We start from the raw sequence: 13,761 nt of genomic DNA, 5'->3' as shown, positions 1-13,761 counted from the left end.
TGAAGGAGAAAGTAGTTAAGGACATTGAGGTCAATGGCAATTGGGACAAAATACACCATGGTTTTACAAAAGGTAGATCGTGCCAAACCAACCTGATCTCCTTCTTTGAGAAGGTAACAGATTTTTTAGACAAAGGAAACACAGTGGATCTAATTTACCTCAATTTCAGTAAAGCATTTGATATGATTCCACATGGGGAACTATTAGTTAAGTTGGAAAAGATGGGGATCAATATGAAAATTGAAAGGTGGATAAGGAACTGGTTAAAGGGGAGACTACAACGGATCATACTGAAAGGTGAACTGTCAGGCTGGAAGGAGGTTACTAGTGGAGTTTCTCAGGGATCGGTTTTGGGACCAATCTTATTTAATCTTTTTATTACTGACCTTGGCACAAAAAGTGGGAATGTGCTAAAAAAGTTTGCGGGTGACACAAAGCTGGGAGGTATTTCTAACACAGAGAATGACCAGGATCTCATACAGGAAGATCTGGATGACCTTGTAAACTGGAGTAATAGTAATAGGATGAAATTTAATAGTGAAAAGTGCAAGGTCATGCATTTAGGGATTAATAACAAGAATTTTGGTTATAAATTGGGGACAAATCAGTTGGAAGTAACAGAGGAGGAGAAGGACCTCAGAGTATTGGTTGATCACAGGATGATTATGAGCCGCCAATTTGATATGGCCGTTAAAAAAGCTAATGCAGTTTTGGGATGCATCAGGCGAGGTATTTCCAGTAAAGATAAGGAGATGTTAGTACTGTTATACAAGGCACTGGTGAGACATCATCTGGAATATTGTGTGCAGTTCTAGTCTCCCATGTTTAAGAAGGATGAATTCAAACTGGAACAGGTACAGAGAAGGGCTACTAGGATGATCCGAGGAATGGAAAACCTGTCTTATGAAAGGAGACTGAAAGAGCTTGGCTTGTTTAGCCTAACCAAAAGAAGGCTGAGGGGAGATATGATTGCTCTTTATAAAAATATCAAAGGGATAAATTTCAGGGAGGGAGAGGAATTATTTAAGCTTAGTACCAATGTGGACACAAGAACAAATGGATATAAACTGGACACTAGGAAGTTTAGATCTGAAATTAGACGAAGGTTTCTAACCACTAGAGGAGTGAAGTTCTGGAACAGCCTTCCAAGGGGAGTAGTGGGGTCTTCGGCAGCGATCGCAGCCCAGTCGCCGCCAGCATTTAGGCAGAAGGAGCAGGGGCAGGGGGGCGCGGGGAGGGCCGCTTGCAGCAAGTAAGGGGGGTGGGGTGGCACGCAGGGGAACTCCCCGCCCCATCTCACCCCTGCCCCGCCTCCTCCCCGAGCACGCCGTGGCTGCTTCACTTCTCCCGCCTCCCAGGCTTGCAGCACCTAAGCTGATTGGCGCCGCAAGCCTGGGAGGTGGGAGAAGTGAAGCAGCCATGGCGTGCTCGGGAAGGAGGCGGGGCAGGGCTGAGCTGCTTCACTTCTCCCACCTCCCAGGCTTGCAGCACCAATCAATCAGCTTAGGCGCTGCAAGCCTGGGAGGCGGGAGAAGTGAAGCAGCCACGGCGTGCTCAGGGTGCTCATGCACGGAGCAGGGATGAGCTGGGGCACCGGGGTGCCTCAGGGCGGGGGAGGGGAGCTGCCATGGCGGGGGGGGGCATCAGGGCAGGGGCTCGGGGATGGGGGAGGCACAAGGCGCAAAACATCCTTGCACCAGCCCTGGTCAGAGCCCTAGATCTGAAGCAGTTCCGGCTGCCCTGACTGCTGATGGGAGGTACTTTAAGAGGAGGGGAAGAAAGGTTTTCCTTATGCCCAGCTGCTTTTTCAGCTGAGTTTTATGATCATCCAACCCCTTCAGTTTTCACTTTCTGAACTGGGAGCTGCTTAACACTCTGAACTCAGCTGTTGCAACTGAAAATGTCTGGCAGGCTGTGTCATGCTGCTCAAGTGGTGGCTGGGCCTACGTGGGAGGTGCAGGAGGGGTCCAGAGCGACCAGGAAACGTAATCAATCAGACAAGAATAATTTCAAGGTAGCTGACCCTTATAACCTTTCCCATTCATCCCCTAGACGGTACATCTGTCAAGCCAAAGGGGCACTCCTATTTGTTAATGGATTTATTTTTTCCTGAAAAAAGCATTACGATTAAATACCACTCTGGGCATGGCAGAGGCTCATCCTGTGATGATCTTTACGCATGCAGCCCTTGTGCTGGCACTTGTCCTCTGGCTGCATGCCTTACACGGTACTCAAGACTGAACTGAACAACTAATAAATCACACACCATCTTCTCAACAACAGCTCGTAAGTCTCCATGATCTCTTCACCAGCCACACTCAAATCCCGCAGCATTCTGAAGGACTCCTATTACTAAAGGCATTCTCTCCTCAGAAGAAAACCATTTCCCCCCTCCCCTCAGAGATAGTCAAACAACTCTGCAAACAAATAAATTAGTGCATCTCATTCGGAGTAACTTGGTAGTGCATAGACGTGTTCCCTCTTTGTGGTGTGGGTGCTGGGCCTCTATCAGCCACAGTTCTCTCACTCATGAAATGACAAATACCAGTGATAGCTACATAGGTTTGTCAAAAAATTCTAGAGCATTATGAGACATTTTCCATTACAAAATTAATCTAAATGACCTAGATTGCTTTGACAATTTATGCCACATGATTTTGAGAACTCTCTCTAATGGCAAAATCCTCAGAGATATTTAGGTGCCCAAATCCCATTGAAAGACACCTAAATACCTTTGAGAATCTGGGCTATGGACTAATACATACAGCACAGGATCCGTATGTTTCCCTCAACACACACACACACACACACACCCCTTCTGCCAGCATTAGCAGGAGTTGTGTGTGTCAGTCATGGGGAACACAATCACTTCCTTTGGGCTCTCTGAATGAGTTTTGCATAGCATTTTGCACATAACCATAAGAAGGTCTCCATTTCTTTCTGCATCTAGGAGAAATAAAAAAGTGTCTGCCTGGAAATAGGCCATTTTGGTTCACGAGCGTTGCCTACTTGTCTCACTTCATCACAAAGCAGGATGAAGACCAGAACATAGAGGATGAGTTCCAGCATGGTGGGTTCATTTTGGAAATCCATGAGCAGGACATAGGCGAAGAGCAGCAGGAAAACAATGTAGAAGATGACGTTCCAGGAGAAGACCACAAATGGGGAGGTGAAGAATGAGGCATAATACAACAAGAGCTTCTTGCTCCTCTCCACGGGCTTTTTCCTAGATAAAGAAAGGATGATCTCAAACACACATCTCTCAAGCCTTTAAAAAAATGTTCCTTGTGAAACTAAAGTAGTGACCATGTAAACATGCCTGATTTTTTTAATCAAAAAAATCACTTTGAAGTGCTGTCAAATAATTATAGTCTGGGCGGCATCAGTTAAATGTCCCTGACTCAGGGTACGTTGGCAGGGTGGCCTATCTTGTCCCTAAAGGACCAGAGTTGTTCTGTCTCCGGCTCATTCAGCCACTAGACATCTCGTTAGCAATCCCAGCCAAATGAGCACTGATGTCATCACTTGTCAGCCAGGAATTTTGCTGAGGCCATGCCTCTCCTTTCATAGAGGCCACCAAACTGCTGCCGAATGGTAACAACTTGTGTTTCATCCTTGCTATCGTGCTCAGATTGACCTCCACAGCAGATGGACTTTATCAGAGGAAAGATGGATTTGCATTTAAGATACTGGTGTGGGACTCAAGAAACATGGGTCCAGTCTCCAGTTCTGCCACACAGTCCCAGCATGACTTTGGGCAAATCATTCCATCTATCCTGTGCCATATTTTTTCATCTGTAAAAAAGGAAGGACACTTCCTACTTAAAAAGGCCGTTTGGGATACGTTCATTGTTTGGGGCACTCGGATACTATAATGAGGTGAGCCAGATATTAGCACCTAAATAGGTTATATAGACATGCTTCCCTTCTGTTTTTCTACCAATGAGAACCCTGTTACCTGAAGGAGATGAAACCACAGCCGATTAAAGGGAAAAGGAACAGACACAAAATAATCTTCCAGTTCTTAGTGTCCCTCGAGATCTCTCCATACCACTGTTTGGAAAGGAAATTCTATAGCAAAGAGGAGAAAGATTCATCCAGGTTTTATTGAAGCAAGGTAGAGAAAGCAGAAGTGTAAAATGTGTTTGATGTTTAATGCAGAAAGCCCAACACTGATTTCTACTGAAACATATTAAGCGTTGGATTTCTGTAGCACTGGAGGCCTTGGGAGCTGCAGAAATATTGAGCTACTCAGGTCAAGAGAAAGGAAAGGCTACTACATGAGCCCACTACTCCATCTTGTGCCAGAGGCTAGCATCTCCGGGATGTTCCAAGAGCTTTTGAGGTAGGAGAAGCAGTTAGTTTCATTTAGCTGAGGGAGTCTTAGGCCTGGTCTACACTAGGAGTTTGTCGAATTTAGCAGCGTTAATTCGACTTAACCGTGCACCCGTCCACACCAGGAAGCTAATTAGTTCGACCTAGAGGGCTCTTTAGTTCGAATTCTGTACTCCTCCCCGACGAGGGGAGTAGCGCTAAATTCGACATGGCTATGTCGAATTAGGCTATGTGTGGACGGAAATCGACCTTAGTAGCTCCGGGAGCTATCCCACAGTGCACCACTCTGTTGACGCTCTGGACAGCAGTCCGAGCTTGGATGTTCTGACCAGCCACACAGGAAATGCCCAGGGAAAATTTGACACGCTCCGGTGCCTTGTGGATGTTCTGCAGGACCGCAGGCAGGAGGACAGAGCCCCCCTGCACTGTATCTGCAACCGCCCTCCCCCGCCACAAAGTCCCATACCTCCCGTCACCCAAAGTAACCAGAAGGAGTGGTGCCAGGGGCCGTGAAAACTGTCACTGCACCCCTGCAGAGTGCACAAATACAAGAAGGCTCTCATTCCCTAAATGTTGAGAAGTCCTTCCCTTCCTGGCTCACCGAAGCCCCAATCCCAGTTTCATCTCCTAACTGTGTAGTTGATTATTAAAAGTAGTTTGCTGTTAATTACTATTTCCGTCAAGTTTTTCTACAGAAGACTGTCTGTAAAAGGAGGGGGGGAGGGGGTTTTTAATTGCATAGGACAGTCACCTTTACCAGGGTACAGACACGGGGGCAGGATCAACAGCAGGTCACACACACAGTGCAGTCAGTAGGCACCCTGGTCAGTCTGGGAGGTGTTTTCCATGTTCTGTGTGGGTGGGGGGGTACGTGACTTTGTGGCATGGGAGGGCGGTTACAGAACTTATGCAGCGGTCCTTGTCCCGGACCACAGAGCCACGCAGCAGGGGAATCCCCCGCCACAAGGTCACGTAGCCCCCGCACACAGAGTCCCGAAAAGGAGGGATGGCAGGCTCTGTTGAAACAACCAGTCCGGCACTGCAAACCGCTCTAGGAGCAGGAGCCTGTCATTCCTCGAGTGTAGAAGCGGTGTTAACATCACTGCACACCCTACCCACCACCCTGTTTCAACCCTTTAACGCGAATTCATTAATAAAGAAAACGTTGTTAATTAACAATGTTCCATTAACTTTATTTTTAAACGTGTGTTGGAAGGGGGGAAACGTGGTGAATGGGGTATGTAACCACAGAAGAAAGTCAACAGTAACTGAAGCAGGGGCAGGTTCAGCTTCTCTGTAAAGAAACTGAATAGTCACAGGTTACCCTGCTCCCTGAGGAACCTAGCTTTCAAAGCCTCCCGGATGCACAGCGCTTCCCGCTGGGCTCTTCTAATTGCACGGCTGTCTGGCTGAGCGTAATCAGCAGCCAGGCGATTTGCCTCTGTCATGAATAGTTAGTAAAGGGTTAAAAATAGTACCTGGTAGGCACCTGACCTGAGGACCAATCAGGGAAGAGAATTTGAAATTCCTGGGAGGGAATTTTTTCCCTCTGTGTGTGTGTGTATTGTTCTTAGCCGTCTGGAGTTACAAGAGTCCAGATGTTTTAATCAAGTCTACAAGGTTCTACCTTTCTGAACTAATTTCTTCTAGTCAAGATAGTGAGTATTAGAAAGATACTTGGTGTCCTCACCTAATAATCCTATGCTTGCAATTCTGTGTGTTTGTTATTGATTATTCTTAATTCTGCTTGTACTGGTTGTACTGAGAAGGAGAGGGGATTCTCTCCAGAACTTAGCAAGGTTATACCCTATGAGTGTCCAGCTTGGACTCATAGAGATTCTGTATTTTCTTGTTTTCTTTTAATAAATTCTTTCTATAAAGATTTGATTAAATTCCTTCCACTGTGGATAGCGGAAGGGGCTAAGACGCTCTCTCTCAGTGATTCACAGAGTGGCTAGCAGAGAGGGAGGGGGGAAGTGGGCTGCTTCCCTGTGTGTGGGAGATTCAAGGAGTTTGAATCAAGGTATCTATCTCTCCGGAGCAGGCTGGAGAGAGGGCAGAGAGGGGAGGGGGAAGGTTCCTCCTCTGTGAATGATCTGTGTTCCCAGGGAGTGTCTTTGAAGGGAGACAGGGGGGAAACAGGGGTGTCCCGGCCCACGTATTGACCGCGGTGGTGGCAGCAAAGGGGACCTACCCTAGGATTTTGGGGTGGGGGAAGACATGCGGGTCCTCACTTTGAAACCCCCCAGTTTCAAGTGAGGGTGCAGACTCTGACAGCCTCAACCTCCCATCCCACCATAAAGGTCTCCCCCTTGCTCTCACTGAGATTGTGGAGCACACAGCAAGCTGCAATAACAATGGGGATATTGGTTTCGCTGAGATCCGAGCGAGTCAGTAAGCTCCTCCATCTCCCCTTGAGACGTCCGAAAGCACGTTGAATGATGACAGTTACCCAAGACCACCCTCGACACATTTTTCCCCCCAGCATGCATTGTGGGGAAATCCCAGAATTCAAATGGGCAGCGGGGACTGCGGGAACTGTGGGATAGCTTCCCACAGTGCACCGCTTCCAATGTCGACGCTTGCCCCGTTAGTGTGGACTCACAAAGTCGAATTAGTGTCCTTAGTGTGAACACACAAATTCGACTTTGTAAGGTCGATTCCACAAATTCGAATTAAGTTAAATCGAACTAATCTGGTAGTGTAGACATACCTTTAGGTAAGGGCACCACTCTGCTGAGTGCTATGCCCAAGAACACGAGCAGAGGGAGGAGATGCACTGGGAGTAAAAATCTCATGCAGTCTCCATCAGTAGACCCTCTATGAACCCCAGCTGTAAATTAAAACTTTTGTCTCCTGGCATAACACCTATGGGTGAATCACCACTCCCCGCCATGAGTATTTTGATTCATTCTATGCATACTTTGCACGTGCAAGTTTCAAATGCAACCCCTCCACATGGGGAGAGGGTGTCAGAGAACCAGTTCTACAGCATGTTCCTTTTAGCAGCACAGCCCCCACTTTATCTGATCACAGAGTTCACGTTGCTGTGGGATCCTTCTCTGAAACGCCTGACTTCCAAACAAATGGGAGCAGTTTTTTTTCACACAATTAATCTATATAACCTTTAAAAAGGAAGTGAGCACAATATTTACATTGCAAGTGAGCAGCCTTTTCTTTTTCTTGTGGGTGTGGGGGAAGAATCACTGCTTTTTAGCTTGTGTTACCTGCACTCCCGGCTGTGCAATGAACTGCTGATCTTGAGCTTCCACAGCAAGTTCCAGGCAATTGCTCCCACCCCAGGCTTCACAGGAATAAGTGAGCAGCTGTTCAGCCAGCTCTTCATCACTGCTATAGCACTCCGAGAACAGCTCTAAAGGAGAGACAGTCCCACAAAGACAGAAGGGAAAAAAGAAAGCCCGGGTCAGACATGCACCTCTTCACTCTACCCAGATCCCTGGCCCCATTTCATTCATGCTCACAGAAATCAAGAGGCTGGAAATCTTGAGACTAAGGTTCATACTGCAACATTAACTCAGCTATTTTGCATGGCCTGTATATTTTACAATATAATCAGTGACACGCTAAGCTACATATTTAATAGGAATAGGAAATACTATGTTTGCACAACATGATTGAGCTGATGTAGCTGCAGGAGTCAACTCATTTTTTTCTGACTGGCATATTTGCTTGCAGAACCTTCAATTTGCATTAGTAAAGCTTTTGGCAATGAATGTACAACACAAGAGCTCCTTCTCCATTTTCACAACAGTAGATTAGAATAGTGGACTCCAAATTTTATGTCTGCATGGAAGCGTATGGAGAAATTCAAACTGATTTGATGATTGCATATGGATATCAAAACTAGGTTGTGATTAAGCTCTGAGAAGTAGTCCAGTAAACATGGTACCTTCTTACTTAACACATCTGCGCCGTGTGTGTGTCTAGCTACTGGTTGCAGTGATAAAAGTGAGTCTTTGTAGCACTGGACTCCCATTACCCCTGCAGAACCAACACCGCTGAAAGTGAGCAAGCTGGCAAAGTCCCTTCTGTGCTGGCAAACCCATTGCAGGCAGCAGAGCTGAGGCAGTGTCACTGCGGGCATAGGTCTTACTTGCTGAAGCTTTGCTTCTGGTGACGTGCAAAAAGTGAAGAACCCAATATAACTTGCGAACGCCAGGGGGATTTTGTAGTGATGGCTGTTAGAAAACTAACTGGCACATTGGCTAGAGCGTTTGAGGCTGTACGCAGACAACCTCACAATTCCATTCTTCAAATGGCCTATGAGAGCTCAGCCCTGGGCCAAGCAAGTCAATAGCAGTTTTGCCATTAATTTCAATAGGATCAGGACTGAGCCCCAAATTCTGCTGGCCTTACGTCCATGAATAACCCCATTATTTCAAAAAGGGTTATCCGCATGGGGACGGTTGGGAGCATTCTGGCCTCAATATTTTATTTTAGATAAAAATAAGGGTGAGGAAGACTGCGGGCAAGATTTTTAATGGTATTTAGGTTCCCAATGGTGCAAACTGGTGCCCAGTGAAAAGCACGTAGAATCATAGAATCTCAGGGTTGGAAGGGACCTCAGGAGGTATCTAGTCCAACCCCCTGCTCAAAGCAGGACCAAACCCAACTAAATCATCCCAGCCAGGGCTTTGTCAAGCCTGACCTTAAACACCTCTAAGGAAGGAGATTCCACCACCTCCCTAGGGAACCCATTCCAGGGATTCACCACCCTCCTAGTGAAAAAGTTTTTCCTAATATTCAACCTAAACCTCCCCCACTGCAATTTGAGACCATTGCTCCTTGTTCTGCCATCTGTTACCACTGAGAACAGTCTAGATCCATCCTCTTTGGAACCCCTTTCAGGTAGTTGAAAGCTAGTGCTTAGGCACCTAGCACCCACTGATTTCAATAGGAGTGTTTGAAAATCCCAGTAGGCAACTAAATACCTTTAAAAATCTGACCCTATAAAATGAGGCAATTTTTACAAACACCGTACGTGAAATACAATGTTCTGACAACACCTATTAAGGATTTCAGCATAACTCACGAGATACAACCAGCTCCCCAAGTGAAAATTCAAATTCACATGAGAATTGGGTACGTTCTTTCTGCACAAGTGTGTAGCTTTCGTTTCCCTTCTTGTGTGCTGCTTTGAACCATGGTGAAAAAAAGTGTCCCCATTTCATTCTATGGGTATATCTTCACTGAAAAAAAAAAAAAAAAAAAGACCCGTGGCAGTGAGGCTCAGAGCCTGGGTCAACTGACGTGCCCTCACAGGGATTGCCCTATGGGGCTGAAGGTAGCAGTGCAGATGTTCTCCTCAGGCTCTGAGATTCACCCCCCTGGCTGGGTTTCAGAGGAACTCCACATTGCTATTTTTACCCCATAGCATGAACCTGAGTCAATTGACTCCGGCTCGGAGACTCATTGCTAGGGGGTTGTTTGGGGTTTTTTTGCAGTGTAGTGTATTGTAGTGTGCCTTTGTCACGGAGTGTGGGGGAGTCAGGGCCCTGCAACCCACACTTCCTGCGATTCACCGTGACTCTCAGCCAGCCAGTAACACAGAAGGTTCATTAGATGACAGGAACACAGTCCCGAGCAGGGCTTGTAGGTACAACCAGGCCCCCTCAGTCAGGTCCCTCTGGGGAGCAAGGATCTTAGACCCCAGACTTGGGGTTCCCTGCCTCTTCCCAGCCAGCCCAAAACTGAAACTCTCCAGCAGGCTCTCTCCCTTTGTCCCAAAGATGTCGACTCCCCCACCCCCCTTCCTGGCTTAGGTTACAGGCTCAGGTATTATCCCTCACCTAAAGTCATCCCCTCCTCTCCCATCCCCCATGCAGATAGTCCCTAATGCGTCACAGCCTTCAGTGTCTATCGTTCCTTTGCTGTCGAATGATCCGATTTGGGAAGATGATACTGACAAATTACTGGGAAGCTGAAATGCAACTTCACAATCACCAGCCTCTAAGTGCAGAAAGGGACTTGTCCTGTTGGCTTTGCTTAATCTGTAGTGAATCACCATGAGCTGCGCTGTGCCATCTTTCCCTTTAGATCATAAATAAGGGCTTTGCACTGAGTGCCTTGTCAGCTCGCACAACTGAGTTCTGGGTATTACACAGATTAATAAAAACAAAATATGAATCCCTGTGCTGCTAGCTACCACACACATTGATTTTGTTTTTCATACATCAGTGCCACATTCATTTGGAAATTATTCAACGAAGGTGTAATTAAGAGCATCAGCATTTGTCCAGGTTTCAGATAAAGTCAGAAAATGAACCTTATTAATGACAGAAGAGGTAGCAGGCCATGAATTACCAAGTTACCAGGAGCGCTGCCGCTCATCCTAGCACCATGAGCTCTATGCTGCATGGACTGGATACTAGAGGATTTAGAAAGGCATAACAAGGAAGCAGAGCATAAAGGATAAGAATGTCTAGCTAAGAAGTCCAGCTTCAGATAACAGACTGTGGCCCAGCTGACTCATCACTGCCACAACACTGCTTGTCCTCCTTGGAAGTTGTTTCACCACTATGTTCTTGGCATGAATAGGACTGATGGGCCTGCAGTTAAGGCACTGCACTGGGACTCAGAGCTGGGCTCAGCTCCCAACCTCGACATTCGTCACACACTTCCTGTAGGTGTCTGTGCAAGTTTTAAAGACACAGGCCTCATTAGCCACCACGGACTTTGTTTTTTGGAGTGCTTTGCCTATCCAAGGCCAGGAGCTAGCAAAGAATTTTCTGTGTCCTCTGCTCCAGTCCACAGACGCCTCTTCTGTCCTTCCCCTGGAGTTCTTGCCAGCCCAGCCAGAGGCTGTCCCTACAACATGACATCCCATAAAGCTTTCACGGAGTACAAGTGAAAAACCTTGCAGCTGTGCATCCATCATTACAAGCTGCTGAGCACCAGCTGAACATGGCTCATGTTTCCAAGTCTGTTAACACAGGCGCTTACCTACTGCTCTCGTCTCGTATTCATTTGCCAGCTCCTCAGACTCCCCAGCAGCATTAATGTCATTCTTCACTTTTGCCAGGCTTTTTAGTAGTTTACTGGCCCCGAGTGCTGCCAAAGTGCAGCCCCTGGTCTGCGAAGAGACAGAGAATCAGGAAGTCACACGGAGCTCTTTTCACGGCATGGCCATCACCATTCTTCTCCACGATCGGCTCAGAGCACCAACAGTTCTTCCATGCAATGTGAGGATGTGTTCCACTGCTTAATGACCCACAGGCTTCTTCCACCGCCCCCTTTTACATCATTGTTTTGTCTTTCTTGCCTTGTTTGTTTGCTCTGGAGGTTCATTAAAGGCTGGTAAATAGAGCCACGTTGTCAGCAACAGAAAATGAAGATCCAGATCCACAAAACAAGCATAGTCCAACCACTCAATGCAACACCATCACACCAGGCTGCAACTGAACTATTCTAGGCACAAGGGGACTCATTTTGTCTCTATGATTAAAATTGCCTTAAAACCCTCTCCAAGGTGTCAGGAATTTAGACACGAGTCCTGGAGTCAGACGTTTAGAATGCTCTCTACAGTCCTACACTGCAGCACACTCACCTGGACACCACCTGATCCCTGCTGAACTTGCGATGGCTTGGCATGGGCACAGGAACCTGTATTAGCAGATTGGGTGCTCAGCTTAAGACTCACAGGACAAAAGAATCAGGAGTGTCCACTAAATTTCAGGTGCCTCCATTTTTGAGTGGCCAGTTAGATAACCAAAAATTAAGGAACCCCTTAACTAGGGAAAATTTTAGCCTATGACCATTCAGACTTTGAGACTGGATCACTTGCTGATTAACTGTTCTGTTCATTCCCTCTGGGACACCTGGCACCGAGCACTGTCAGAAGACAGGATACTGGGCTAGATGGACCTGGTTTTTGGTTTCCTTAAAAAATATGCCTCTATTTTTCATTGGAAGTAGACGCTAGATCAAACCATATGCCTGGATCACATGATATTCATACTGTGAAGAGGGAAGGGGTTCATAATCCAAACATGGGTCCAGCTATGAATTTCACAGCTAGCACCTTTCAGAGGCTGAATCAACCCCTCCCTCAAACTTTAGGTGAGGAGAGTGTCTTGAAATCTATATATGGATCCGGATCCAGATCCGGATCCAGATCCAAATTTAGTAGCTCAGACTGAGAGAGGAAAAATGGTAAAACATTTTTAAATCGGTAGCTCGTCTATCATGCATTTGAGTTCCCAGATGGTTACTCTGGGAAGGACAGAGGGCAAATGCTTGCAAAGGCTTAAAGGGCCAAGATAAATACAACCGTGCCGGGGGAAAGGGTGGTGTGCCCTACCTGTTCCCAAATGACTTTGGATAACTCCTTCTTGTTCTGCAGAACTGACCAGATAAAGAGAGCTTGCAAGGGATGCCTTGTAATAGAAGATTCATCCTGGAAGGAAGTAAAGGCACTAGCTGTTCAATGACCTTGGCTTTATTTCTTAAATCAAGTAGATATTAGGTAATGACACCTCTTCAACTTGGCTCCCTGGTTTGTTCTCTCTGCACTGCTGCCTGGCAACCTTAAGGTCGCTCTAAGTTGTGCTGAAGCTGGCTCTCAGCTGCTCCCAAAATGGAAAACAATGGAAAGGCAGCAGAAAATCATCTTTGCTTCCACGCTGCTCGTGCACAGAGCGTAACTCAGCCAGCCTCGAGGATATACACACGGCTTCATAGCTAAATGCCATTTTTACAAGGAGATGAATAATAGGTGGAAACACTCCCGTTCTATACCTTTTGGTTAAGCCCTGAGTGTTGAACCAGACCTCTTACCATTAACTTAAAAATATTCTTGATAGTAACATTATTTTATTTCATTTTAAAATAGCATGCATCCATTTGTGACACTCAAAAGTTATTACTGGACATTAACTGCCATGCAGTAAGAATAACTCAGCAGAAAATGGAGAACAAAGTGTTCGTTGAAGATTTCAAAGCCAACTAGGGTATTTAAAGAGACAACTCATATTAACTGTAATGGGAGTTGTGTGTCTGAATTCCCTAGCTAGTTTGGAAAGTCTCAGCATTGGAGCTTACACTTTCACAGAGCATAAGGCCAGAAGGGACCATTAGATCATCTCCTTGTGATTAAGTTTCACTCCGTTTCCCCTACATTGAACTCAGTAACTCAGGTTAAAAGAAAGCAATTCAGTCCCCAGGAGACTAAGCATCTGGTGTCCCACTGGCAGAGAAGAGGAGAGACTGAGATACCACCAACGTCTCAGACCCACTGCAAGAACAGGCAATTGTTTAGGTGAGATATGCCCAGATGATCCCAGCAGGCAATCCACAGAGGAAAGTAAAAATACCCAAAGTCCCTGCCATTAATTCCTTGCCAAGCCCAAGTCTGGTGATCAGTTTGACCCTGAGCACGTGAGCAAGACCCACTCGCCAAGCATGTGA

At 46.5% G+C, this 13,761-nt stretch overlaps 1 protein-coding gene across 1 annotated transcript in view; it reads right to left on the bottom strand.

Annotated features, from left to right (window-relative positions):
• Positions 1–13,761, bottom strand: part of TRPM8 (transient receptor potential cation channel subfamily M member 8) — an 80,811-nt gene that overhangs the window by 36,005 nt on the left and 31,045 nt on the right. Inside the window, exons 12-16 of the mRNA XM_045032627.1 lie at positions 12,656–12,751; positions 11,299–11,428; positions 7,563–7,708; positions 3,959–4,071; positions 3,010–3,226 (exon numbers count right to left, since the gene is read on the bottom strand). Coding sequence (XP_044888562.1) covers positions 3,010–3,226; positions 3,959–4,071; positions 7,563–7,708; positions 11,299–11,428; positions 12,656–12,751 — 702 coding nt within the window. The remainder of the gene's footprint in view (positions 1–3,009; positions 3,227–3,958; positions 4,072–7,562; positions 7,709–11,298; positions 11,429–12,655; positions 12,752–13,761) is intronic.

This window comes from Mauremys mutica, chromosome 10 (genome assembly GCF_020497125.1).
Source record: "Mauremys mutica isolate MM-2020 ecotype Southern chromosome 10, ASM2049712v1, whole genome shotgun sequence".
NCBI lineage: Eukaryota > Metazoa > Chordata > Testudines > Geoemydidae > Mauremys > Mauremys mutica.
This window is presented reverse-complemented; position numbering and strand designations above follow the sequence as displayed.